Consider the following 27,686-nt stretch of genomic DNA (forward strand, 5'->3'; position numbering starts at 1 on the left):
GCACATACTGCTCACGACCCCAGATCTGAACGGGGCGTCGTCCTTGGAACGAATCGGATGGGTCGAGGTGCCTGCGCCACAATGTCCAACTTTCCAGTTTTACCCATGACGCAGACATGACGCGATCGGAAATCGGATGCTTGTGGCTGATGGCGTCAGATCCGCCAATCATCAACGGTTTCAGCCACAAGTGCTTGAATCTGCCATACTACTCGCAGGAGACCCGTGTTCGATTCTGGCTCGCCATATGCTCCGAGTGAGAGTTTCCACGTCTCCGCATCTGACAAGGGATCGTGCACGGTATGACGCTGTAGAGTCCGCTTTTGGGTTCCTGTTTGGGCTTGTTTGGTGCATCTGGTGTATTTGTCTCGCCCTTTTGGTGTTACAAGGCTGGCATTGCTACTCCACCGGTGACGCAACTGCATTGGTGGGATTCAAGAAATGAAACCAGGTTTGGAGGGCAAAACCTGGAAGTGAGTCTCGTTTGGGATGCGTGATCAGCTCCGGAGAGGGCTATATAACGAACTGTCTTTTCCAACGGGGTGGGAATCTTCCGTCTTTGTATCCAATACTCATATTCACACCAAAGAAGACCACATACAAAACCTCACACTCAACACAGAAATCAGATCACCATGTCGAATCTTATCAACAAAGCAAAGGATACTTTGTCCAGCAACAAGGACCACAGCGCCAGCACCACCCATGGCGGAACAGGATCTACTGGTGCTTATGACAACCCTCGCTCTACCAACGCTGGACCTCACGGGTAAGCATTGCATTGATTCGATGAGGGAAAAATGGTCTAATCAATTTGCCTTCGGATAGTTCCAATATGGCCAACAAGGTAGATCCTAGAATTGACTCCGACCGAGACAACCGCAATGATCCCACAAGCCGCGTAGGAGGCTATGGCACTCAAAACACCGGTGCTGGCGGAATCGGTGGCACCGGCACCCACACCGGCACCCATGCTCCTGGTGTTGGCGGGACTGGCGCTGGTTTTGGAACAGGAACTTCAACCAACGCAGGCTATGGCACCGGTTCCGGAATGACTTCTGGCACCCACGGCACTCACGGTGCTTCGCACGGCACCACTGGTGCTGGCTACAATGACCCACACTCCGCCAACGCCGGGCCGCACAGGTAACATACCCTCAACTACCACTCTAGGATCAAGTCCATGGACTAACATCATTTTCCAAAGCTCAAACCTTGCAAACAAGCTAGACCCCCGCGTCGATAGCGACCGTGACAACAGAAATGACCCATCCAGCCGTGTTGGAGGATACGGAACTCAAGACACATATGGATCTGGAACCACAGGTCATGGTGCAACTGGTGCTTACCATGCAACCACCGGCACAACAACTGGTGCAGGAATTGGTGGCACTTCAGGTGCGCAGTATGACGACCCTCGTTCCGCAAACGCTGGTCCACACAGGTGAGCAGTTCTTGACATTGTTCCTGTAGTACATCCTCACTAACAATGTTGAAAGTTCAAACCTTATGAACAAAGCGGATCCCAGAATTGATTCGGATCGTGATAACAGGAACAACCCTGTGAGCAGCACTGGCGGTTATGGTCAAACACAGACACAAGGTGCTGGAATGACTGGTGGTACTGGCGGTGCTGGCTATGGCACAACTGGAACCACCGGTACCCACGGTGTCGGACATGGAGCTACTGGAGCCGCTGGTGGCTATGGTGCTGGTAGTGGAACAGCAAATGACGGTAGTACCACTGTTCAGGGCATACCTTCGGATCAAAAAGCGACCCACAACAGCCAACTCCTCAACAAGCTGGATCCTCGTGTGAAGAACGACAAGGAAGGAAACCCTCTCCACTAAACGATGGATGATGACTGATGACGATTGCTGAGATGTTTTGAATGAGGTGGAACTTGCGTGATTGTATGGAGACTCGAAAAAGTTGAAGATGATACCACAGCATTTGTATCGGTACTGCAAGTGCAACTTGTAACATTATTAGTATACTATCAAGGAATCAGCACCTTGAATTAACCTGTCGCACAACATCATCAATTCTTCATTGCCATATACTTTCCGTGTGATGTGAGAATGTGTCTACATAACGATCATTCGGTATCATCGAAAGGTACAACGTCTAGATCCATGGACTGCCATGACGAACATGCGCAGCACCAGTGATGCGTGATCGTGGCAAAGATGTTTGAAAAGTCTTCATCATCACGTTCAACTGCGGGTCGGGATGGAAATAAAAACCTCGACATGAAGCCATAATTTTTAAGATGGTGAGGTGAGGGCCCCTGGGGTAACGCCGACGTGAGGTGAGCATACAGTGCACAAATCTCACACTTGGATGGGTCGCGCAGGGCAAGAGTGATGAGTAACGCAGACAGGGAAGCCACCATGGGCACCAGATGCCGCTTGGGGCGACTAGTGTCGTTCCTTAGTAAGGCAGGTGCCAGTGGGAAAGGCACTCAGCGAAGAAGGTACAGTCCTCACTCGTACGAGTACGGAGTACTTCAGGCGGGCATTAATGATCACCACGGCACAGCAGTACAGGCCTGCGCACACTCCGTACTCTGTACTCCGTAGGGATCCTGCACCTCGGGTCTGCCACCCATCTGCATGCATGCTACGTAATCACGTAATCCATCAGCTCAGCAGAAAAGACTGACCTGGTTACTGGATACGGTAAAGTTCCAAACCCGCCTGCCGGAGTCTTTAACCAGTTGACCCCCGAGCCGCCTAGCCAAGTTCCACTTTTCCCGCCCAAAGCCCCCAGGGGCCCTGGGGGGACAGGGGGACGGGGAGGGCTAAGCCCCCCTAGAGTTACCACCTCGGGAGCCTCAGAGTCTCGCCGTTATGGGGGTGGCCCAATCGAGCCTCGACTTACGAGGTTACGACGCGGTCCAGGCGCCATCAGTCTTTGACTTTACCACTAACAGGATGCCCGCCTTGGATCTACTTCCCACCCACAAGTTGCATCTGCATTGACGAGGACGAATCTTCCTGCGACCAAACAACCCCCGTCTCAGATCGCCTCTATCCTATATACCCTAGGCTTCTGCTCGGTTTTCTTACCACCTTTGATGTCACCAGATTTCATGACCATAATCCTACTTTGTCAATAAAGTTTTGGTCGTCCTCAAGATCCTAGCCAACCCAACCTCGCAGTGTCCACGGCGCACTCGTAAGTCCAACATGGCGGCCCGGTCTGATCAGGCGGAACCATTCCCAAAGCTCGAGACCCGACGAAGCTCTTTTGCCTCTCACTCCTCGATTCCCTCTTCTCCTGCGCGCCCACGGACGCGGACAGGGTCGTTGATACAATCGTTTATCGAGAGCAATCCGCCTCTTGGGTTTACACAAGCGGCTGGGGAGGTCACCTCTAAGATCCCCACGTTACCCGAGATCAGAAATGGTGCATTTTCCGACGCAGGATGGACGCACGAAGGCCAGATGGAGCAGAGGGGAACAAATCCACATGAAATCCATCGGCGCCGTATAGCGAGAACGAGTTCCGCCAGTACCCGGACGCGAAGGAGTTCTGTCTCTACACCGGGTGGTCAGGTGCCCGTTATCACTGAAGAGAGACACGAGTATTTCCCGAGTCAAAGTCCAATGACAAAACCAGAGCCTGTCATCGAGGAGGCTCTTGCTGCCGGATTAGAGGGGAGAATCGACGAAATCAGCCAGGGCAGAGCCCGGTCCACTTCCTCCAAGCCAATTGAAAACGCCGCCATCAATGAGAAAGATGCATCGACAGCTTCATCAAACGCTGACGGCAATGGGCCACAGGCGGTCAAGGTTCAGGGCGGACCGGATGCGAGTGGCACATATCCAAACGGATATCGATTCCCCAAAAAACACACCTGGATCCAGTCCACCACGATCGGTCTGAAAGCATTCTGGAAATTCTTCCTCACGCCGCTCGGTTTTATTTTGACCATCTACGGCTTGAATGTTGTTGCGTGGGGTGCTATGATTTTTTTCGTTCTCCTCAAGGCCGCACCGGCAATGTGTCACCCGAACTGCGAGGACGACAGCAGTGCCCGCCAGATCTGGATAGAAATCGACTCGCAAATTCTCAATGGCCTCTTCTGCGTCACCGCATACGGTTTGTTGCCCTGGCGTGCCAGAGACTTCTACTATCTGATGCAATGGCGGATTTTCGGCAAATACGACCACCACCGTCGGCTCGCCGGAGTCAATCGAAGTTGGTATCGACTACCAGGAAGTGAGAAACTCGACGAGAGTGTTGGTCCACCACCGGTCTACACCAAGAAACATCCGCCCTCGCCCGAATCACCACCACCCTATACCGAAGAACAAATCGCCGAGCTTGAAGCAAATCCCGCCATTCCACTCCCCGTCACATCCATGCCAGCGGCCCCGCTTACGGGCGTGCGTGCCGCTCCCACGAAATCCTGGACCCTGGATTTCGTCGTGTGGATGTATATGGCCAACACCGGGTTCCAGGTGTGTCTGTGCGTGTTCATGTGGCATTTCAACCGATTCAACCGGCCCGCGTGGGGAACGGCACTGTTCATTGTATGCGGTTGCCTCGTCGCTATCTTCGCCGGCGTTGTCGTCGGCATAGAAAGTAGCAAGGTCAAGAAAATCGAGGGCATCCCCATCATGGAGTACGACGTGGTTGAAAGCGTCGAGGACTTCCAGGAGCGAAAGGCCAAGGACGAGAAAAAACAGCTGAAACATTCGAGACGCGAGGCCAAGAAGTTGAAGGGCCAGCATTGGTTTACGAGACACTAGGACTACGTTTAATCCCGGGGGAAAGTTCCCGTTGGTAAAACTTGACTGGCAACACTAGCCCTGGAAGACTGGGCCAGAGCAGTGAGTATACGGTCCAGCGGTTTCTACACAAAACCCATCTGTGATGAAGAACGTTGTTCCTACGTACAAGAGACCGACTAGATCAACCGGTCGACGCGGCGCGCGCGGACGCGCCCACACCTTCTTTCATCCATCGATTGGATACTGGAAAGCGATTGTGCATTATTAGCCCCATCGATGTTCTTTGAATGCAGCGACTCGTAGCCAGCCAGCCATTCTTACTCTCTATCTATACTCCGTCCGTATCTATATGTCGACATCCTCCATTATCATGATGGATGTCTCTAATGAAAACACGAAATCTAGGAGAAGCAATGAGGTGTCCCTTCCTAACCAAAACTAAGTATTGGTACGTGGTACGTGGTATGCAGTACGTGGGTCATGGTTCATGGGTGGTTCCAGGACGTTGGCCAACTGGTCTTGTCTAGTCTTGTCTCGTGTTGCCATGTTTTGCCATGTCTCTTGTCTCTCCTTCTCCTTCTCCTTCTCCTTTTCTCGTCCCAAGTCGAACTTAGCCCTACACCATGGCCTGGCTCGGCTCGCTTCTCTTGAAATTTGCCGTTTGCCCTTCCTGGAATATTCCTCGGGCCGTTCGTAAGCCGCCGCCGCTCAGCTCAGCTCCCTGGCTGGAGCTGCTCTTTTTTGTGGGGCGTACTGTGCTTAGATTCGTATGCTACTAGGTTAGGCTACCTATGTACTGCGTACCTCCTCCGGATTCGGATTCGGGGGGAGTAGGCTGAGTTGAAGGTAGATGTCTCTTGTCCCCAACATCTTTCTGGAGCGCTTCCTCCTAACGCGTGTCGTGATTGACGGGGAGTTGCCGGACCTGGACGGGATAGACGGGGGTTTAACTTGCCCTCCTCGCCCTTCTGCTCGTGTCTCTGCGTTGATTGTCCGGCCTGGAAGACCGAGCGCACGGTATCGCATGCACACTGTTTGGTGCAAGCTACTTGTAGACGTCTTGCTCCCGTGGCCAGCCCGGTGTCCCGATGATCGGCAATCCCATCCACCCTGCAGAAATAGTCTTTTACGGCTGGGCCTGAGCGACTGTTCGCACAATGAGGTGTAGATGGGCGAAATGTATCTGGGCCGGCACCTGCCACTTAGGCAGTCACCCAGAACCCCGACGCAAAGCGAATGGCCTTTTCCCGCCCTTCGCGTTCTCCTTCGCCATCCGCTCCTGCGTAGGCGCGGTTCCCCTGAAGAGTCGGCGAGTGGTCGCTCCCACGCGCGGTCAAGTGAAGGACCAGCCCCAGTCCCAGAACCTCTTTCCTCCTGCTGTCCTCATGCGTCCGCTCATCTCAGCCATTCTGCCGCGGCTTGACTTCCCCTTCCTGCATGATATAGTAGACGACGGTGGAATCGCCGCCGCCGCCCTCTCGCGCCCGCATCCCCAGCAACACTCGTTTCTGGTCTTGATGCTCGTACGGTACTCTGGCGTGGCTTCCTGGTGTAGAGGTCGGCCGCTTCGCATTGCCGTTCACTCTCGTACCTCCATCACCGTTTGGAGTAGCAACAGCAACAGCAACAGCAGCAGCAGCATCAGCGCCGGAGCCAACAACGATCCTCTCGCGGCCAGCCATCGCATCAAACACCGCGCAGAAGCGACTCAGCGTCCACTTCTCGGCGGTACTCAGCGGCAGCACGAACTCGCGCTGCACGGGCAGTGAGGCTTCTGGGATTGAGTGCTTGACCAGGTGTAATTGTAGATCGGGGTGGATGTAGCTGTGGCGTGGGGGAAGGCCGGAGATGAGCCGGACGACGTTGATTGGGGGTTCATTGTTGGCTGGAGGGGCGGATGATGGTGTTGCTAGAGTTGCTGTTGAGGAGGTCGCCGAGCGGGACGGGGATGAGGATCGGCCTTGTTGCTGCTGATAGTTGGGAGAGAAGTAATTGTCGACCTCGAGATTGACCATCCTGGACGTTGTGTTCCCGTCGCCATCACCGTTGATGGACGCAGGACTCGGTCCGCTATTCAGCTGAACGACATGCAGCCGCAGATCGGACCAGTCATGCTGATACCGTAGATTGTGCAGGATCTCGATCGTGAGAGCCTCTCCCGCAGATTTCGCGCCCGAGCTCTCGATCAGTTTCGACACTGCTGATGGCTCGGGCGGCTGTGGTGAGTCTGATGCCTCTGGCATCATGGATGAAAACAAAAGCCGGAGGAACGAGTATGCACCAAGTGCACTGTTCAAAGGCCAATCAACTTGGAAGGCGACAAGGAAGGGTGTGAGAATGAGATCGGATTTATTTCAGTCCTCAGGCTGAGAGAAGAGATGTGACAGCCAGGCATGCGAGTACTTTTTCCCCCGTCTTTTCTTTCCCTGCCTCTGGGAAAATCTCCCTAGGTCTTTCTTCCAGAGCTGCTGGGAGGTTGAGTCTTGGAGGGCTTTGACACGCCCACAGAGCGGTTGGATTTAGTATGCCCTCTCACAGAATGAAAAGAGTACAACGTAAATACTTCTTTGGTGACTCGGAGGCGGGAGAGTTTACATATAAAAGCTTGGCGCCAATTGTTGGTCGGACGAGTTCGTAGTTCAATTGTGGCTGAAGACGGTGGTGCTGTGGCTGTGCGATCGTCGCCCGGTATGAGGGAGGCGCGGTTCGCTCCATAGATCTGCAGATAAGATTAGATGCCACTTTCGTACTGAGTCTGTATGTATACATAGGATGTTACATCAATACCCTGCCAACAAAGCATAATGGAGAAGTAACAAAGATCAACTAAAATGTGTGAAAGGATTATATATTATTAAAGGTAGGAGACTATTCAGCATCCTTTGCCCATCAAAATACGCCAGACATAAGCCCAATCATCGCTAGACGCGGATGCGGACGCTGCTGACGACTCACCTCCATGACCGCCGGCTGGATGAGTCTGGGGGAATCTGAGGATTGGGGAACTGTCGTGTGCCCTTTAGGGAGGATCCCTTGCTGGTCGCTGATAGACCTTTACGCCCGTCACATCCCTTTTGTACACATTCAGGCTGGCCCTGTACACCCGCTCTTTGCACACACGCAACATAGCTCCTATCTGCGACGGGGTATCATGATGCCGCCAACAAGATCCAAATCCCATAAGTCCAATCGCAAAATCTATTCCTTAGACAGGAGTGAAGCGGTCTCAATTGTATGTGCCGACAATCAGCGCATTCACCACATGGCCTTCTTTCCAGCCCTGATCCATGAGTGTGAGCTTGTCGTCCAGGATTTTACCAAGGTAGGCGATTTTTATTTTGGCCTTTGGTGGTACCTGGAAAAGTAAGGTCAGTATCCCAACCAATTTCGGCACCAAAGACGCCATACCTCAGTTTCATCTCGAATTCTTTGCCCCAGTGCGCCAACCCTCTGCGTCCTCCCCAGGAGCACTATGACATCAGGACCACCACGATCACTAAGTCGACATTTGACCTTCATGGCATCCTTCTCCACCGCAGCTTTGCCTTTAGCTTCTTTGACTTTTTCTCCGCTAGAGTCATCATGACCAAAGCTGGCATTTCCACCCTCTGCGGCTTCAAGTTTGGCGTCAATGGCATCGATCTCATTGGTTCCCGTTACCGTCTGGCTATCGATGTCGTTGGAGTCTTCCACAATATTGGTCGGGTCTGAGATGACGGCCACGGGCATTTTGTACAGATTTCCAGCTTCGTCATACGCACCGACCTCGATTTGCCCCGTGGGGAGCGTCACACCCAGCGCATCAAGTATGCCTTGTGCATCTGCCATGTCGCCTTCTTGTAGACATTCAATGACCCGTTTCAATGCAGCCCAAACCTCCTTACGCCCGGTAACTCTGGTTTCAAAGAACTCGTACCTCTCCCTCTCAAGTTGTGCTCGTGTCCATGTTCTGTCGGAGCTGACCCAGGGCTTGGGTGATTGCAGAGGAAGATTGTAATGCTCGGTTAAGGAGGCAGGGTCTTGTCGCGACCTGCGATGGTTATTGACCGACTGTCTCGGCGTAGAAAGAGCCGACCTAGAAGTCTCGCTCCGATGTATTGAGGGTCCCGAGGGAGGTGCTAGAGCGCGAGGGTCATTGTCGTGAGGGCCGCCATTGATAGCAGTCTGGGAGGTTATGTCCTGCGGCGACTGCCGTACTTGAGGAGGGGCACTGGCTCGTCCAGTTGGAGGACTCGCAGCATCCGAAGGTCTAGATGAACAGCAGCCCTAGACAGAAAACGACGGGGTTAGTCTAAGAGGGCGGAATTTTATTCACTGCCAGTGATTTGGCCAAGACGGAAAGGCGAAAACAGAGGTTGAAGACGTTCTACCTACCATTGCTTCATAGCATAATTGGACTCCCACTAGCGCCTACGAGGTGTATATAGATTCGAAGATAAATTGCTCTCGGGTCATACAAGCATGTCGCAAGCCATGAAGCGCCCACCAAGTGACGGAGTGGGAGCTGGAAGATGGATGGAAACAAGAAACGAAGGTGGGTTCCACTGCCAGGAGGGCTAGACGATCTTGGTGACTTGGTGAGTGGAATGACTAACTTGGATAAGACCCAAGATGGCAGGATGAAAGAGCAAGGGCAGGACAAGATCAAGGGTGGTGGCGGTGGTAGAGGTGGTCGAGGCGGTCCAGTGAAGGAAGGATGAGGTAAAGTGGTATATGCTCGTAGTGTGTAGGATTCACAAGAGATGCTGGTAAGATGGATGGTGGTGCAGTGCAGTACTGAGTGGTGACGAATACTTGGACGAGAGCAGATGATGAAAGCACGACCTGGCGGAGGTGGAGGAGGAGGCGAAGCGATGAGACCAGGGAGCATCGATAGCTGGAGGAAGAGTAACTAATGATATGCACCTACTGACATGACATGACACATGTGATGCCATGTACCTCGTAAAGTGATTGCCACGCACAGATACACAGACACTACCCGCATTCGCTCCAAGTCTCTAGGTGGGTCGGTTAGGCAGGTTTAGGCATGGGTCTGGTCCATAGGGAGCCGCGGAGGCCCCCGCTCGAAGGATGTCTACAAGCCTAAGACGCCCAAGAAGCCTAAGTTCTTTAACTAAAGGACGAGTATCGACTAGCCCAGCTGCTTCAGCGATCGTCTTTGCATGCACACCCACGCCGTGCTTCTCCATGCACCTCTGAAACACATCTTGATTCTGGAGAGCCCAGGGCATGTGCACCCTGCATCCCGCATCGTGCATCGTGCATAGACCAAAGACGAGTGGGAGCGAGGGCGATACCCACTTTGATGCCGTTCTGGTCCAGCTACACTTTCATCCATCACCTGATTTCTTTCTCTTTTCGGCCATCGTTGGTTTTCTTCGATCCTCACGGTCTTCACCGTTATGTGGGTATCTTCTTGCGCACGTGCTGGAAAAACCGAGCATTCAGCGAGTGAGTCAGTAGTACCTCGCAGTTGATTGCCAACGTAGTCTGGGTCAAGTTGGGAAGAGATTCGCTGCATCACTGTTCCTCCCATCATCTACTCGTATGTAGCTACCGTTCCCTCCATTACGAAATGTTGGCATCAAGCGACCCTGAGCATGGTTCTTCCATGCCCCATTGCGCTTCCCAAGTCATATACATGAATAGCCACATACACAAAATATATAATCTTTGTCCATGAAAAGTAAAAGTCATCATCGAAGCTCAATTGAAGGACACACCCCTTGGTTCCAAACGCCTTGCTTGCCCTCGTGCTTCAATTCCAGTTGTTGATATCTGTTTCTTGAAAGTCAGTCCCAGGGTTTCCGAATCAAGGGAATAACATTACTCACTTCTCGCTCTTAGAATGAAAGTAGATTCCACTCACGCGACCCTCGATTTGATTAAAACAGATATAATAGAAGCCCTCAAAGCTGGCTCCTTGGATACTTTTCAGCTTATAGTCCGGAACTAGAAAATGCTCCTTCCATCTCATGAAGATATGTTCTTGTTGCCACCAATCCTCATGATTCATCGGATATACAAAATTAATGTTTCGCTTGGCGTGTAGGCTGAGTGGTCGCCATGCCGCAAATCTCGCCCAATGCGTCAGGTCAGTCTTGTCACTGGCGCCCCAACTGGCGTCTCTTGTTCGGAAGCTATACTTCTGATCTGGCCCTCCGATAATCTCACCAGTGAAAAACGTTGTCAATGTGGGATGATCGGGCGTAAGACCACAGATCTGTAGATATCCGGACATGCTGGCCTGCTCAAGATCTACTGTGAGAATTGTGACCTCCACGTTGTAGATTTGCCTGTCAGATTGTTGGGTACCCTTGAATACTGAATATGGCTGGAATGTAGCGGACGGATATTGAGGCCGCAATCGTCGACCCGAAAAATCCCATGGATGAGCATTCCCCGACCAGTCCAATTCTCGGTCGATCGGTGGCACTCCTGTCGGACCACTAGACTTGGAGAAGCTGGTCTTCTTGTCGTCGACGGACGTTTCAGATGCAGGTGATACTGGCCCAGATATGTCTTTTGTATCTGTCTGTGGATTCGTTGCCGACATTTCCATGTCTGGGGATGAATGCTGCACCGCCGATCTTTCATCGGGATTAGACGTCGGAGCGTCATCGTCATTGCCTTGCACAGATTGGGTATCTCCGTTCAGCTTGTGGCTCGAAGTCGCACTTGAGACGTCTCCGCCGTTAATTGCATCTAGCTCCATCTTTTCCTCGGGGACCTCGGGATGCAGCTTTTCTTCCAAGTCGGGTGCGGACGTATACATGCTTTCTTCTTGTATCTCCGACATGGCCGCAGCTGTATTGTCATTCACAGGGCGACGGAAAACCTCATTCGCCCTAGGATGCTCCTGGTGATGAAAGGAGACATAGTGGTCAGGAGGTGGTGTCAGTGGAAGAGGACATGCAACGTTTGACTCGTCTATCTCTGATTGAACCTGAGGGCGGTCGGGTGCAATTGATGCATGAGTTGGCATTGAAGCGCAAGCCTCCGCTGTGTTATCATATGGAGAGGACGATCGACAAACCCTGATGGAATTATTGACGTGGAGGTTATGGGGTCGATGAGGTGAGAGGGATCGTCACTCGATCGCAGACTGCGCCGAACCAGATCCAATTGCTTGCCTATGCGGTTCAAAGGTGAGGCAAAGCAACCAGTGCAAAGCTGGTTAGATGAAGAGATCCAAGACAGATCAAGTTTGAGGCTGGCTGCAAGAGCAGTAGTAGCAATAGGGAATTAGCGGATAGGTTTGAGGAGGGGCGTGGCTACCAGGTCTGGAGGAATACTACTAAGTCTGTGGATGGAGATGGAGATTGAGGAAACTTGTGCAAGACCCCAAGTGAATTGGGGATCCCGAAGCCGGAGAGGCGGTTGCATTGGCTTTTTGGTTCTACGAGTACTGTAATCTCTAGGTCGTGCTTTCCTGGTTAAAGTGCCGCTTCCACTTCCACTCCTTCCCAGGGCCACAAATGTTGCGGGGTACAGCCCGTGATCTGAGACCTGACTCGCACGCGGTACGCGGCATCTCCATCGCTCCTTCGCATTCACCATTCCATCACATCTACATTTCCGTTCCGCCTACCCCCGTGCCTTCCTTCATGCATCTGTGTGCATCCGGCCTACCATATCGCACGTGATTAGTAACGACTCACAAAGTACCCGTCCTTTTCGTTGGACTGAGTTGACGTGACCTATTCTAACCCTCATTCATTCGTATCTTGTGGCTGCAAGGTGTTTTCTGATGCACCTAGAGTATCACTAACGACTGTCCATATCGATGTTTGCATGATGGTGTGTACTGACGTTGAGCATAGCCATGATGTTTCTCCAAGCCATACTCATTGCGAGTTGAGTACTTTGGAAGTGGACTGCATCGGGTCGGGTCGTAGAGGCGCATTAAGTCGACAAGTCCTCAGATTGGCTTGATCTAAACCAATATTGTCAGCAGCTTCCCCCACATCTGGCTGAATAGACGCACCTTGAAATGTAGGGAAATCAACGAGAAAACCAGTGCCTTGAGATCCTGTACCAAGTAGTAGAACACTCTGAGTCCCTCTGGGTCTGCCGAATCGGTGACGTCTCCCAGGGACCCGATCTTTGCAGTCTAGAACAGAGTGAGCTGCCGCTTCATCTTAAGCTGCCAATCGAATCTCCTACCTCAAATTGAATGTGATCACTTCCAAGCCTGATCTCCAGCTCTTGTCTGCCATCTTTATTCTTCTGTGGCCACCGCGAATCGTCTTCTTTCATGATCTCGCTGTCTTTGACGATACGCTTGATTTCGGATACGAGGAGAGAGCTGACGCACACTGTCCGTTGGGTCAGCAAGGAAGCTGTCAAATGGCAGATTGTGAGAAGACGCACTTTCTTTGCGGATCAGAGAATCATTGCGGTAGTTCGAGTTGTTGGCATATCTTGCCGTAGCGCTTCGTCCATCGCCAATCACCCGGAAGTCAAACTCTGATATCACGTTAGATAAGTGTCACTGAGAGGACCTGAAGCCTTGTATACCTAAGAATTCATGTCCAAATCTGCCCGAATGGCCGGAACTGCTTGTTATTAGCTTCTCACACCCCGAAATGGTTCTGGTCCGAGTTCCATACTAGTATCGCACATAGAAAGGCTCATTTGTGGTCGCCATATCGGCGAACCTTTTCAGCTATGTGTCGTCGAAAGATTACCTGGTGGATGGCAGGGCGCCAGATCAACAAGCGGCTGGACATCCAACACGGCTGTGGTTCGCGATAATTGTTGCCAAGCCATGTCGGAGGTTTAGTCCCGCGCCGGAACGCTATTGGTGAGCCAGACCTAGTCTTGCCGAGCTACTTGCATTGCCTCAGTACGTAGCGTTTCATAGGTATGAATCCAAATGTGGTCTTTAGGGTTGTGAGGGAGGACCATCCATAGGGCGCTAATGCAGTGAGGCCTCCGTTTGGGCGGTACCCTCAAATCCAATGCATCTGCATCCACATATACAAGAATCTAGCTGAACGGGAGAGAGGCTCCGCTGCACGACCTGACGAGCTGATGGCTCCTGCAGTTTGGAGGGCTCTACTTTTGTTCTGGGAATGCTTTCATGTCAAATGGGTTCAGCAGGAGCATCAAACATGGCGCACTCCTGGGTGGGTCACTATCGGGAGTCTTTTCCAATAAATCTTAACCTGTCGTCTGGGACCCGGATCAAAGGTAACTTCGTCGCTGGCAACTTCTCAATAAGTTTTTAACGTAAATCGAGATGCTAGAGCTTGAAGCTTGCTTGACGTTACTCTCATCATTATTCTTCTTCATCCCATGCCTTCTCATAGCTGGTGGGACTTAGATTGAATCCACTTTTCTAGCCACCTTGTAGTAGGTAGCTAGAGTAGTAACTTAGTATGCGGTTGGCGACTACTCAAGAAGTTATCAACGAGGCTGAATGGCAAGAGGTGGAGAAAGAATACTTAGTTAGCTCTTGTACGGCCCAGGTCGGGTACAGATTGGGCCCCTCAGCCAAGACCAATCACATGATCTTGAATTCCACCAATACACGTGAGCCATCCGCAGCACGTGATCATTGGCAAGAAATCTCATCATCCACCCGAGCGCTGCCTACTGGTTTGTACGTCTCCTTGATTACCGCCAAGCAATGACGCAGCCAGATTTCAGCGGCCTCTGCTAGCACCTTTAGTTCTGTGATTTTGAGTCCTGGCTTTATTCCGTAGCTCATCGGCGGATCTTGACTTTTAGTTTTAATTTTTCTTTTCTCTTCTTCTCCCAAAATCCTTTCTGTTGTCATCTCTCGTCATTAGAACTGTGAATTCGTACCAGATCCGCAATGTCGAGCCTTTCGGACCAAGTCTACAATCTCTTCGCGAGCGTTACTGGTAGAGAGAAAATTGGCTTTCTTGACACATCTGCCACCTCGTTATATAGTACGCCTGGCCCACCAAGGCCCATTCTCTTGGAGACCGGCTGATAAGACACAGTTGCTGCCGCTGCCATCGTCTTCAATCCAGTCTTTTGGAAGTAAGTCTGGATATCTTGAGCCATATATTGCACTTTCTTTGCTGACCAGTATAGCATCGTTGCCCGCCTAGGCAAGACATACACCCCAGGTTTGGGTATGCAGGAAAACTAATTTCAAGTAGAGTATAACACACATTTTTTGACCAAAATATTCGGATCACCCTATAATGGTTGCTATGCTTTGGCAGTCACGATCTTTTCCATTGGCATCATTCGAGATCATCTGTACACTGTTGCGCTAGATGAGCAGCCCGTATATCCCCCACTCCATCAACCCGAGCTGGGAATCGGTTTATTCTTGAGTGGTAATGTCCTTGTCCTGTCGAGTATGTGGGCTCTTGGAGTCACTGGTACATACCTCGGCGATTACTTCGGGATTCTTATGGACAAGAAAGTCGAAGGGTTTCCCTTCAACGTCACGGGAGCACCGATGTACTGGGGTAGCACATTGTCATTCCTCGGCACGGCGTTATACAAAGGCCGCACTGCAGGCGTCATCTTAACTCTTGAGGTCTTCGTCATGTACCTCATTGCTTTGCAGTATGAGGAGTAAGTGCATCACGTGTCGTCAGATGGGGACTGATCGCGATTGCTAAACTTTCCACAGCCCTTTCACTGCCGCCATCTACGCGAAGAAGGATGCTCGGCCAGTAACTCGATCCATGACCAAGCAGAAGATTCAGAAAAAGGCGTAGGATACGGAAAGTGCACACAATTAGACGTCACGCTTTTGCTAGACTTGTAGGTCTGGTATTTGACACTTAGTGAGTTGGATACGGTGGATGGGAAGGGGGAGATGGTTGCAGTGGTCTAACCTATAGTATGCGCACAAAGAGCCGGATGTGAGGAAGGTTGCTTGTGATACCCCGAGTCAACGATTGCCTGTAGAGTCAGCAATAAAAGTATTCCGTACACTGTGCCTCTAAGTATGATCTCATCAGACAGGATCCCTGCTTGGAAATTAATTCATTGTTGTCTGACATACGACCATGTTGAATTTAGGGTTTAAATAGTGCATAATCTGTGGTCAGTCCATGTGAAATAAACATCTTGAATCATGTTTATGGCTATTTTTCGGTTCCTCGAGTCAAATCCTGCGCCGATCACATCCTCTGAGAGAGGAGGAGGTTAGAAGTCCAGGTGCGCACCTTGTCACCGTCTTCACCACTCATTTTCCACTGTTCCGGCACTCACAATCATGAATCTACAGCTTGGCCTAATTTCGAACTTCTCAAGACTGCTTTTTACCTGAGTGAACCAATTCTTCTCTCACCTGTCCCCGCGTGGACACCGCCAGCCGCATTCCTCGCTCCCATCCACGCGCACCAATCCTTCTCCCCTCTGTCTCATTATCCACAAGCCAAAATGCCTCCTCAACACGTTGAGATTGCGGAGACGATCGCTGCTCTTAAGAGAGCTATTCGCAGAGAGAAAGAAGGTAGATACATACAACCTGATCAATGGCAGGCCCCATTGTGACTTCTGAGCCTGACATACCTTCCATCTCTAGCTCCTACAGAACAGCCCATGCACGGTGCGACCAATCGAGGAAACAAACTGAGATATGGCGCAAACTATGTACATACCGGTGCTCTTCCATACCCACACGGCGCCGAAGGTTACAAACAGGTACGTTGTTTGATGACACTAGACCTCTCGCCCGAATGATTAACCCCTCTCACAGAAAATCGAACATGCTGGGTACACACGCTACATCCTCGACAGAAATCCCAGACGTTACAACGAGTACGGAGATGAGCTAAATGACAGTGAAAGCGACACCGAGGCAGATGAAGACGCCAATGACGAAAACCCATATAGTGGTATACGCATCGAGGGTCAGCCCATCCTAAAGTCACTTGAAGAGCTTCTCCAGATTAGCTGACCTTCCCTAGAGCTGTTGGCGCCCTTGAAGCATCCTTCCGACCTCGCGAACCATCCTACTTTGTCCCTGCCCTTTCTCGATTCCGCCCTCCCAGACATGCTAAGATCTACGGAAGACAAATTGCGCCAGGAACGAGCCAATCTTTGGCGTGCAAAGAACCAGAACAGACAGTTCATCGGTGACGAATCGTGGATCCCATCTCATGTCACTGAAGGTGTTGACGACTGGGATTTGTTCGAGCCTAAACCCAGGCTGCCCGCTCTCTCACCCCGGAAGAAGAGGAAGACGGCTTCGCGCAACGAGACCTTGCGAAATGGGGTAGGGCATGGTTATGCTACTGCAGATGGCCACACAAGTCGGGTGGGCCAAGACACCATGGGTAACAATCAATTATCACCAAAGGACATTTCCACCAAGGAGATAGCGGATACTGGAGAAACGGGGGACGTGCCTGTAGAGCATCTAGTTGCTATGGATGTCGACATGTCTGCGGCAGATCCACCAACTACCAATGGTGTGCATCAAGATGCCAACTCCACCGAAGACAAAGGAGCTAGCAACAAATCCCTTAAGCAAATACAGAACGGCGATGTCCATGAGACGGCAGATAAGACGGACACCGAGACAAAGGAGCAGGACGACGACCAGCGCAGTGAGGATGGCACACCACCTCAGCACACCCGAAGAATCACAAGAGCACTCGCCGCAGAACAAGAAGGGTCGAATGTAACATCTATTCCCGACTCCCCCCATACTTCCACATCAACGATCAACTCTTCACTCCTCCAGCCGGATCCCTTCTTCCTCCTCCCACCCTCCCTAGCCGCGAACCACCGTACTCCACGACATTTGGACCGCCTAGGTCTCCCAGTTGAGGAATTCCTTGAAACCCGCCGCCTATTGACCATGTACATACAAAAGCAAGAAGAGAGCGTTCGCGGATACGAGGCACTCCTAGGCAAACTCACACGTGCGAAGAGAATGCGAGATAAAGTCTGGGAGTGGTGCAAAGCTGAAGGACACGTAGGCGAATGGTCGGACGGTGAGGACTGGATCGACGCCGAGGCATGGGGCTTGCAACCGGAAGAGCTCAAGAAGGGCAAGGACGAGGAAGAAGTCGAGGGTCAGGAAGACACAGGCAGAAAGGGTAAACGGCGCCGCAGGGACTAGAAGTCTCGTGTAGATGACCCGCCCCTCCTGTTTGTCCAGGGGAGGTACGCACTGCGGCCTAGGGAATCTCCTTAATCTGGTCGCACTTGATGATGGATGAGATGGTTAGATGAAGATGAAGCCCTCTTCGTTGAGAGAAAACAGAGATGATTTCAGAACAGCAAAGGTCATCGATCACGCTTTACTGCCACTCGCTTATGAAGCCATTCGATTTTCGAGCCCATGGCCCCCTCCGCATCCGTTGGTCTTGCGTGTGAAAGAATCCCTAATCCATTTAACGATAGCCCTTCCGTTGAGTCTTGTCGTGTCATGTCGTGTTCGTAGCAATTCTACCCACGCCTTGACCCGCCCTCTAACTCCATGAATCTCGTAAGATTCAACCCAGGCTTGAACCATGTCAAGTCAAGTCATACTCTCTGTGGAGCTCCTCCGCCTTCCGCTTCATCCTGCTCCACTTACGTAGAGTCGGCAGGTGATTCATGTCGCGCCCGTACGGGTACCGGACTTTCCAGCCGACTGGCCGAGGGAAGAAGGGCGGTTCGGAAGGCCGCTCTGTTGGCGTTGGCGACGCCCATCTACATAGCTTGTGTCGTCGAAAAACAGGTCGAGCAGCAGGTCGTGGGTGCAGAAAGGGCGATGACGAATCCGAGTCGCTCTGACCCTCCGTCCGTCGCGGCGCTCGGCGGAACTTGGGAGTCATGCCCTTCCACTATGCAGGACCTCTCACTTGCTGAGCGGTAGCCTCGGGTTCGCCTCCTGTCGGGACGCCGCCGCTTGCACCGGCCATTCGACGGTCTCCGTTGTTGTCGTCGGCATCGTCTTCCCCGTCGCCGTCACTGCTCTCTGCGTCTTCGATGTACAGCTGTGCGTCCTGAGCAATCACACCTGCCGCCTTCAACCGCGCGCGCATGTCTCGCCGGTCGCCATCCTGCCATCGACCCAACGCTGCTGCTGCATGCATGCGGAACCCAAATACCTTCGGCTCGTACCGTCTCCGGGACTTGACAGGCACGAGGGCCGGGTACACCTGGAAGAGGATGTTGTGGAAGCTGGAGCCGAAGTACGCGCCATCGATAGCAGCGTGCCGGGACGACTTGGGATTGTAGATATCCTCGCACTTGGCGCAGAATAGTTTCACGCTTTTCAAACCTGGGTTGTCGCTTGGTCCGAAGGGAAGCAAGGGGTGGCTGTCGCAGAGCACGCGTGGGCAACGGCCAAAGTCGGATTTCTTAAATTTGTCGACCATCTTTGCCAGACCGCGCGTCGTCACGATGTATCGTGCGTGCACGAGGCCGTACAGGTGGCGAGCGGACTTCTCGATCGTCTCGCGCATATCGTCTTCGCAGTCGAGGTCGAAGACGTCCGTGATAAGATCGAGCGCGTGTTGGTAGTAGTGGACTTCGGTGTTTAGTCCTGTTAGGTTGAAGCGATCTGTGATGTATTCTTCGTCGATCTCGCAGAAGTATTCATTGCCACGGGATGATATGAACTATAGATCAAGTGACAATGGTTAGCCTTCTTCCCTTTCCGGTTATTTAGACAAGCTTGAACAGGATGGTATGGGAAGAGTGGTTAGATCAGATGCGAGACATTGGTTAAGGAATCAAATGCTTCAATTTTTCAGAATAACACACGTAGACTCCATGATTGAATAGTGGTCGTCGTATCGACAGGCTCTTTTCCCTCATAGCTTGCGGAGCGATTGCGCTAATCCATTTTCACCTGGGAAGAACTGCCGAGTGATGCTGACACTTCCATGGTACCGACTGAGTGTATTTATTTGCAGACCAAAGGTACAAACCATGCTCAGATGATCTGCATTAGACAAAATTGACTTCTACTATCTCTCCTTGAATTGCCTCTCAGGGACGCCCGTCAGGGTCCTAATCGTGTGGGGGCGAGGGTTGAAACCCTGGCTGTGTTCAAGCACACACCGGTACACACAATGTATGTAGATCGAAAAGTGTATGTAGCATGAAAAGAGGATGGAAATATGAGATCTCCTGCAGACAGAGTAGACTCACCCAGTCTCGCCAGTAACTTGTGTAGTCACTGTCTGTTTCTGATTGAAAGTCCTCCATTGTCCGGGTAGGGTGCAATGTGACCTTCTTGAGCGAACTGGGACAAGGCCGACCAGTACAGTTGTAGCAGACGTTTAACGACTCGTCTTAATGTATCAATGATTAGGTTTATCTGTTAATATGCATAGGCATATGAAATGTTGAAATGTGGTAGTGAGATGAAAAGGACAATCATGCGGATCGTGCCTGATGGGGCACAAAGTAAAAATCCATATCACGTGAGATACGGTGAAGCATAGGTGCACCTACAGTACTCCTTGGCATATCAGTTGCAGCCCGCTCAGTTTAGATACACGCGTATGACTTACGAGGACATTTCAACCACGCTCGAGTCAGGCATGGCCACGAGATGCTGAATATCGGATGCAGAGTAGAGATGCCTCAATGTCTTATGATCAGGTTAGATTATGATCATTATAGCAGGCTCGGCTTCTCATGACTCATTACGGCCCTCCTGTCCCCATAACCCTCTGTTTTGGCTGCCACCCAGCCGCTCCCATGGGAGTTCAAGGTTCTCCAGCGAATGCAATCAGTACAAGTTAGGCTATGCTAGGGCTTGGACCAGCGGACTTGTCTGTACGGAATACTCCGTCCGACGCACTGGTTAGTGGGGGTTGATATTTCAGGGGCTAAAACCACTAGTTAACACAAACATCAGCACCGCATTGGGGGCCTGTCTTCCTGATCCTCAGTTAGACCATAATCATGGCAGGTAATTATGTTACATATGCTGATTGAGGCTAACCTTAGCAATGAAGTCGTAGTGCTAAGGTAAGGATATTCGATAATGGTCCTACCATGCTCGGTAAATATTTCTTGTTGATCCCCTTCATGACAAATAAGAGCTTCATCCGTCACAGAGAGTGCTAAACACCAAAGGGCCTTATATTGTCAGGGGCCGAGGTCTTCAGTCTGTCCAAACGATGTTTGACAGGCTGCCTTGTCAACTCCCTCTTTTCGTCCAGTTCCTTCATCTCTCCTTCCGCACGACATGCCTCGGCGATTATGGGACTGCGACGTTGGGCCACTTCTTAGCTCAATGAGTCCCAGTACTCCGTGCTGCCACGCGAGAGTAATCACACCACTGAAGGCCTAGCTCGTACAATTTTCTTTTCTTGACATGTGCAAATCTCGCTCGTATATTCTGGTCGATTCCGTTTCTGGAACCATGATCAAATGACTAATCTCTCGCAAAAAGCTCAAATACCTCTGGATGGTTCACAAATATTCAGGAGAGCCATGAGCTCTCTAGCAAACGAATCATAAAATGCTATCTACCATCAATCAGCTGACAACCTAAGGCAAACTCCAAAGAAGTACACGTCAATAATTTTTCAAATATTGGAATTCAATTAGACATACTCATGTCGTCGATGAAACCAGAGATACTAGCCTATGTAAGTAAAGGTCCCTGACACCCATGACACCCCGCGGTACGCCACCGTCATTGTCATCGCTGACATGTGATATTGTACCAGCATCTTGAAAAGGCTGAAGCCACACCGGCGTGCTCGGATCAACCCATTTGGGAGCTCTCTACCAACGACGCCAATTGTGGACAGCTTGGACGAGAATACACCAACATGAGCTTCGAAGGTCAATTCGACTCGTACAGCATCGAAAACCCAGTGGAGATTCTGCGCGATGTCTGGGAGGGATTATGGACAAGGCTCACGAGGATGATGTAAAACAGATTTGAAATTAGGTATTCTATTAGATCCAAAATTGCTGGATGGAGTGATAAATGACCCGTGATAATGGTCAAGGACTTCTACGTAGCATTGTTTCTCTGCCCAGGATATATGCGCCACCGCTATGCAAGATAAGATTATATGGTTATCGTGACCTAGTCATCCGATAATCCACGATGGCCGCAAAGCCAAAGTAAGAAGAAAAGCTAAGACCTTCAAAGACCCGTGGATCGGTTCGTCCTTGTTTTGCTTAGATCGACTCCGGCCAACGAAGTCGTGGTGTAGACACGATCGATATCGTAGGGGTTGGAGTTGTAATTCGACGCCTCTGCGATCGACTCTGCTCTCGACCTTGTGCGAGTAAGTTGCGCTCTACCCACGGCGTCTGTCGTATGTGATCTAGTGACCTTCAATGGCTCGAAAGCGGGACCGTCAGAAGCTGTGTCAGAGCCGCTAGTCACTGAGTGCCCTGTCGGGCATCTCTTCAACTCCTTCTCTTCCTGTGGGGCTGGCTGAGCCGCAGACGTGGCCTTTGCGTTGGCACGGAGTTGATTCATCACAGCTTCTGCTTGTGCTGCATAGACACACTTCGCCCGGATTTGAGCCCCGTATTTGTAGAAGATGAAGGGGAAGGGCACACAAGCTAGGGCTAGAAAGGCGGGAACTGAGCTGGCCCAGTGGATGCCCAGAACGTTGTACATGTCATGGGTGAATAGAGGGAATGCTGCACCGAACAGTGATCTCAGTACAGTATTAGCTGCAAGAACTGAAGCGGCAAAGATAGTGTAAGAATCGATGAGATAGTTTGTGATGGCCAAGAATACGATATTCAAGCCGAAGCCAAAGGGCGCACCGGCAAGAACAGGTGATATCCAATGAACCGAAGGGTAGTTTGTCCAGGCGAACCAAAACATTCCGATGGGAATTGCGATTGCTCCATATAATGCGGGCCGCAGGCGGGCTTCGGGCGGTGCGATTCCACCGTTTCTTTCAGCTGCTGCAATGTACCACTTGTTCGCCCAAGCAACGAACAGAATTCCAATGATCATACCACCTGCAACACCGAGAAATGGGAGGCCGCCGATGCCTTCGGACCAACCGCGGGTTTGTTGGAAGACAATGGGATAAGCGCCGAAGAGAAGGTAAAGGGTACCTAAGTTGAGTCAGTGTGACAATGATATTGGGTTGATAGCATGAGGTCTTACCGTAGACAATGGCAATGTAGATGGATAGAAGGAGGACGATTGGTTCCATGAAAAGAAGAATCCAAGGTCTCACCATGGCAGTGGCCAAGACAGAGCTCAGAGCCGGTGTGCCTTTCTCTTTGTCGCCTTGCAGAATGTACTCCTTTCCGGTTTTCTGCTTCAACATCGCCACGCGTTTCCGCAAGATGACTGGGGCGTAGGTCTCTGGCACAAGCAACGTTCCGAGGATCCATAAAACTCCAGAGAATATGGTGAGAAGGCCCATAACCCAACGCCAGCCCTCAGACTCACTAAGAAATCCGGCGATCCATGGGGACGCACAAGGTCCGAATGAGGGTGCTAAGGCAAACAGACTCATAGCCAGGCCTCGCTCAGACGCGGGGAAGATATCGGCGATCACTCCTCCAGCATTGGTCATTGGAGAGGAGCCGAAGGCGCCAGCGAAAAATCGAAGAACCAGCAATGTGGCAGTGTTGTTTGAACCAGCACAGCCAGCATTGAAAGCCGTAAAGGCACCAAAACTAATGATGAAGATAATCTGCCGCCCATAGATTTCACTCAAAGGTGCGAAAACCAGAGGACCAGTGGCAAAGCCCAACACGAATAGCGAGATTCCAGCAGTGATAAGCTCTGTGCTAGCGCCCAGGTCCTGGGTGAGCTCTCGTATGGCACCTATAACAGTTAGATACACTAAGTTTATGAAATTAGGACACGCAACTCACCACTGAAGGCGCTCGATGCAAAAGCAACAGAGAGAGTTTCGACGGCCACAACCGAAGTAATGGCCCATCGGAAGCCTTTGGTCCAATTGAAGGGATTGCCCGCATCTTGGGGGATATATGTCACAATGAAAGGGTCCTCTGTTGTGCCTGACCCTTCATATGGATAATGGAGCACCTCGTCTGTAACACGTGCTTGGTCGATGATCAGTCTGAATAGAGGGAGAGAGCGAGGAGCCGATGCTTGGTCTTCCAGCTGCTTTTCGGCCATTCTGGCAAGGAGTATACTCTGCCGTCTGCTCTGTCGTCAGGTCGTCAGTGCAGATGTGATACCCAAAATGGAGAGGAAGTGGCCATGATGGTTTAATATCCTGTGCACTGATTGATAAAACCTTATCAAGGGGTTATTTCTTGCTTGCATCATCGTCCACCTCGGATATGCGTTTGGGGGTTCCGCGTGGATGATTTCCGTGAAATGTCAAGCCTCAAAGGCAAATCAGGCTCCACCCACTGTAGGGAGCTGCCATTAAACCGAGCAGGGGCGTGTCCACAACGGCGTTCCCGACAAGGCCTCATGGATCTGAACTTCACATTGCACGCTGTACACAGGCACTGCTGCAATCGGAAAGCACGGTTTTAACTCATGGGATACTTCTTTACATTCGGTATTGCTTCCCGACCCTACGAGTACGAGTACAAGTGGATTATGACTTGATCACCAGACCACTCACAGAAGCTTTAAGTTTGACGAAAGGCTTTTGGTCCTGAGACAAAAGGTAACGAGCAAAAACCTAATCTGTGGATAATTATTATGAGTGCATCCCCTCGCCTTATGCAGAAGATGGACCCTTCTGTTACGGGTGCGGGCCCAACAATGTGGCATGGACGTTGCGTTCGAAGCGTGAGACATTTAAGTGAATCTGAAACCGGGTTTTTCATCGGAGTCGGCCGGAAAAAGACTAGCACAGCCTTTCTACCTCGGCATGTCCTCTAGCGTCCACATGGTGAGCGTTTGATTGGACAGCTGTCCGTGCGTAACGATGGATCCGTCTATCAGATGTGGCGGCAAGATCGCAAGGCTACGCCATACATCTTCACAAGCAATAGTGTCGGTGCATAAGAACGCATTGTTCTTAGCCTCCAACTTTCACACAGCAAAGTCGCACCAAAGTAACTTTTAATTTTCACAGCCCTTCTGCCACGAGAGCTTCCCCCCTTGTATGGTGTGCTTGTTTGTCCATGGCGTTAATGCCGCCGAATATACCGACCATTCTTTCAGCTACGGTAATGTGCAGAATCAGCGTCTCCTTAACATGACCAGAATCGTTGAAGGTGAACGAATCTGTTCCTCAATAGCATACGCCTTACTCTGACGGTTAAGGTCCTGTAGATGGAGAACACCAGTCATGTCGATCTGTAAATTCTGTGTAAGATACGTAACTTTTAATGCTCTTGCACTGTCCGTCAATGGAAGAAATCTGCAGATTTCAGTTAGATTCAACGGCCGTCTGGCCCCAGTAACGCGTTGTCTCAATGTTTTGGAGAGGCCTCTCAAAGCAGCTACATAAGGAGCGTCTACGCTATTCAAGCCCTGCTAACTCATGCTCTTCGATGATCAGCCACTGTCTCGGATGTTTTTAACATTGCAATACAGCTCATCAGATCAACATCTGCCTTCAGTCACAAACAAGCGAACCTTTAGCGCGAGATTCAGTATATCTCATGGTCAATCTGAAGAACACTAGACTCAACATGGCAATCCTACCAAACCCCGTTCACGAGTCGCGAATCTTTTTCATGGCAGAGTGCGCTCTAGCACTATCCTATGGTCGGGAAAATTTCTGTTTTCTGTGAAGACCAGTCTAGCTACGCCACTGCTACTGAGAGTCAGTGAAGACTACAGTATACAGAGGCACACCGAAAATCAGACCGACAGTAGCCCAAATGCAAAGTCTTGGTGATTCAATAGGGCTCAGGTCCACAATTGCGATTGAAGCGGTAATCAATTTGACCCTGACAAATCACCACCACCTCTATGTGCCACGAAAGTGTGTCTTTGATTCGACAGCCGCATTGGTTTAGACGAAGCAGCATCAGCTCGTCATTTATCTGAAACACTACACCGGTGGCTAGACAGGTCAGCCAGCTGTAGAACCTTAGCAAAATGCGGTCTGCAATTCCAAATGTTGTCTACGGCGTCGTTGACGTTGTGCAATGAACAGAATATGGCCTAGAAGGGCTCCTTGATGGGCAACTGAGGATGAGGCGTCAGCGACCATTGCGCAGGAGTCAGGCCGAACGAGCCAGGAGGGAAAATCTTGCGTGCAGCTCGAGCATCGCCATAGGTAGTTGAGTTGGCTCCTTGGCTGAGAGGCGAAGTGCCGTCTTCGTCGGAATTATGTATCTTATTACTATATTCATCTCGAGACCCAAGAAGGCAGGCAGTGATTTCCTTCTCTAGGAAGTTACCGAGAAGGCTTGATCTCAGGCTCGGCGGCAACAGTGATGTCGTCATTGCTGGTGATAGCGCCAGAATCTATCTTGGTGTGTCGCTTCTTAACAACAGGAGGGTCTGGCAGCCGCGCTTGGTAGTGGAAGACTCAGGCCGGCGACTATCTATTTGTCTGCATCCTCAACTCAGCTCTTGCTATTAGCCTATAAGGGTAGTAGAATCTACGCCGCGGGCTAAGACTCGCTGACTTTATGAGTAAAACCACCTCATTTGCCTCCTCATCTGTTACTATATAATTTTTAGGGAACCTACGCTAAAGTAGTTTACTAGGACATTTTAGTGTAGAACGACTTAGCGCTAAGTACCCTAATATCTAACGTAGTGCCAAGCCTATAAAAGTGATTGGGGCAGTCATGACGTTCGTCACTTATCCCTTGGTCGTCATTAATTGCCATTTGTCTGTCATTTTACTGAAGTGACGGACAACCTCGAATCCTACTCCTGAATCCTAGAGAGTCTTATCGACTTCTCTGCCCTAGCCTATCATTAGAATCACTCTCAGACACTCCCTTTCGACAACATCCCAACCGTTCGCTATTGTCCATACGCATCTCGAACCAGGTGACCACTACCTACAGAGCATGAGGATCCGGAAATGCCCGAAGCCAGATTGACCGTCTGATACGTTACAAGGCAAGAAGTAATGATCGGACTGTTTGCTCGCCTGAGGCGCATTCTTATGCCGCATCATTCACTATCATCTGCATCATCCTGCAGACCACCTTTCGTCGAAGATCCCTCAACCACTGTCGACCCAGAGGCGGTGGCGCTTCCAGGTCTAGCAAGGCTGCCGCCGGAACTACTTCTGCAGATCATTCGGTATCTACCCGTTGAGTCAGCTGCTGCGGTCGCCTTGATATCGAAATATCACTACCTGGCTTTGAAGCAGTATGTTCTTCTTGGTCTTAGTGACATAGCTGGTAAAAGGCGCTTTCTGCGTCTTTTTGAGGTGGATCTGGCCGAGTATATCGCCTGTCACTGTTGTAGTATACTCTATCGATGGAAGGCGTGTGCACCACGGTATGAGTGTCCTCGACGATATCGCCGTGGGATGTACCGCATACACACACTTGGGCTAAAGTACTGCCCGCAGCACTATCCTCGTGAGCTACCCCTCGAGACTGTCGCTGCATTTTTGAGGGGATACGAGCGAGGCCCTGCCTACGGCCCACAACTTCAAGAACTTCACCATAAATGCGATGCCGCACTGCCGTGGCACCACTGGACCCCAGATGTATCGAGGGATACGGCGGCGCGGGTCGTCCATGGGAAGCTGCTACTTCGAACATCCTATAGTTTGCAAGTGTCGTTGCAGCAATCTTTGGAAAGCCAGCTCGACCAGCTGATATTCACTGGCTGTGGCCGTGCAAAGTATGAGGACGCTCCGGGTCTTTGCAGCTACTTTGGTCCTGATTGAATTGATGATTTCCTATGGACTAGCATCCATTGCGCGAAACCTCGTGCATAGCTTTTCATGTGGTACATCTGTTTGACGGCCATTGCCGGTGTCCAATCTCATGTTACCGAGGTCGCTGTGAAGGCCCCAACAATACCAGTACAGATTGGGGTCGTGGGAGACGCCGACACGTATTTTCTAATACCCTATGCTTTCTTGGAGGTGCCCCTTCGTCAGGAACATTGGTGCAAGACGGAGAAGTCGAGG

At 51.1% G+C, this 27,686-nt stretch overlaps 11 protein-coding genes across 11 annotated transcripts; 5 read left to right on the plus strand and 6 right to left on the minus strand.

Annotated features, from left to right (window-relative positions):
- Nucleotides 1-635: 635 nt before the first annotated feature.
- A1O9_11127 (uncharacterized protein) lies at nt 636-1,851 on the plus strand (the record flags this gene model as incomplete). Its single annotated transcript, XM_013399846.1, has 4 exons — nt 636-769; nt 829-1,146; nt 1,208-1,444; nt 1,500-1,851. 4 exons carry the CDS (start codon nt 636-638, stop codon nt 1,849-1,851), a joined length of 1,041 nt encoding a protein of 346 aa, XP_013255300.1.
- Nucleotides 1,852-3,192: 1,341 nt separating this feature from the next.
- A1O9_11128 (uncharacterized protein) lies at nt 3,193-4,761 on the plus strand (the record flags this gene model as incomplete). The annotated part of the gene is made up of 1 exon (XM_013399847.1): nt 3,193-4,761. One exon carries the CDS (start codon nt 3,193-3,195, stop codon nt 4,759-4,761), a length of 1,569 nt encoding a protein of 522 aa, XP_013255301.1.
- A 1,382-nt stretch (nt 4,762-6,143) lies between these two features.
- On the minus strand, nt 6,144-6,986 carry A1O9_11129 (uncharacterized protein; the record flags this gene model as incomplete). Its single annotated transcript, XM_013399848.1, has 1 exon — nt 6,144-6,986. One exon carries the CDS (start codon nt 6,984-6,986, stop codon nt 6,144-6,146), a length of 843 nt encoding a protein of 280 aa, XP_013255302.1.
- Nucleotides 6,987-7,969: 983 nt separating this feature from the next.
- On the minus strand, nt 7,970-9,120 carry A1O9_11130 (uncharacterized protein; the record flags this gene model as incomplete). The annotated part of the gene is made up of 3 exons (XM_013399849.1): nt 7,970-8,098; nt 8,152-9,009; nt 9,118-9,120. 3 exons carry the CDS (start codon nt 9,118-9,120, stop codon nt 7,970-7,972), a joined length of 990 nt encoding a protein of 329 aa, XP_013255303.1.
- Nucleotides 9,121-10,576: 1,456 nt separating this feature from the next.
- Nucleotides 10,577-11,545, minus strand: A1O9_11131 (uncharacterized protein; the record flags this gene model as incomplete). The annotated part of the gene is made up of 1 exon (XM_013399850.1): nt 10,577-11,545. One exon carries the CDS (start codon nt 11,543-11,545, stop codon nt 10,577-10,579), a length of 969 nt encoding a protein of 322 aa, XP_013255304.1.
- A 1,137-nt stretch (nt 11,546-12,682) lies between these two features.
- Nucleotides 12,683-13,396, minus strand: A1O9_11132 (protein mago nashi; the record flags this gene model as incomplete). Its single annotated transcript, XM_013399851.1, has 5 exons — nt 12,683-12,859; nt 12,913-13,064; nt 13,120-13,215; nt 13,267-13,304; nt 13,359-13,396. The coding sequence occupies 5 exons, from the start codon at nt 13,394-13,396 to the stop codon at nt 12,683-12,685; spliced, it is 501 nt and encodes a 166-aa protein (XP_013255305.1).
- Nucleotides 13,397-14,569: 1,173 nt separating this feature from the next.
- Nucleotides 14,570-15,313, plus strand: A1O9_11133 (methylene-fatty-acyl-phospholipid synthase; the record flags this gene model as incomplete). The annotated part of the gene is made up of 4 exons (XM_013399852.1): nt 14,570-14,666; nt 14,721-14,760; nt 14,815-14,849; nt 14,880-15,313. 4 exons carry the CDS (start codon nt 14,570-14,572, stop codon nt 15,311-15,313), a joined length of 606 nt encoding a protein of 201 aa, XP_013255306.1.
- An 812-nt stretch (nt 15,314-16,125) lies between these two features.
- On the plus strand, nt 16,126-17,815 carry A1O9_11134 (uncharacterized protein; the record flags this gene model as incomplete). Its single annotated transcript, XM_013399853.1, has 4 exons — nt 16,126-16,198; nt 16,271-16,389; nt 16,445-16,598; nt 16,656-17,815. The coding sequence occupies 4 exons, from the start codon at nt 16,126-16,128 to the stop codon at nt 17,813-17,815; spliced, it is 1,506 nt and encodes a 501-aa protein (XP_013255307.1).
- A 709-nt stretch (nt 17,816-18,524) lies between these two features.
- On the minus strand, nt 18,525-19,503 carry A1O9_11135 (casein kinase II subunit beta; the record flags this gene model as incomplete). The annotated part of the gene is made up of 2 exons (XM_013399854.1): nt 18,525-19,304; nt 19,450-19,503. The coding sequence occupies 2 exons, from the start codon at nt 19,501-19,503 to the stop codon at nt 18,525-18,527; spliced, it is 834 nt and encodes a 277-aa protein (XP_013255308.1).
- A 2,299-nt stretch (nt 19,504-21,802) lies between these two features.
- On the minus strand, nt 21,803-23,782 carry A1O9_11136 (uncharacterized protein; the record flags this gene model as incomplete). The annotated part of the gene is made up of 3 exons (XM_013399855.1): nt 21,803-22,740; nt 22,793-23,464; nt 23,515-23,782. The coding sequence occupies 3 exons, from the start codon at nt 23,780-23,782 to the stop codon at nt 21,803-21,805; spliced, it is 1,878 nt and encodes a 625-aa protein (XP_013255309.1).
- Nucleotides 23,783-26,759: 2,977 nt separating this feature from the next.
- Nucleotides 26,760-27,335, plus strand: A1O9_11137 (uncharacterized protein; the record flags this gene model as incomplete). The annotated part of the gene is made up of 1 exon (XM_013399856.1): nt 26,760-27,335. A coding segment is annotated over one exon (576 nt), but the record flags the coding sequence as incomplete, so codon positions are not given.
- Between the last annotated feature and the right edge of the window lie 351 nt (nt 27,336-27,686).

The sequence above is a fragment of the Exophiala aquamarina genome (assembly GCF_000709125.1).
Source record: "Exophiala aquamarina CBS 119918 chromosome Unknown aczIA-supercont1.16, whole genome shotgun sequence".
Taxonomy (NCBI): domain Eukaryota; kingdom Fungi; phylum Ascomycota; class Eurotiomycetes; order Chaetothyriales; family Herpotrichiellaceae; genus Exophiala; species Exophiala aquamarina.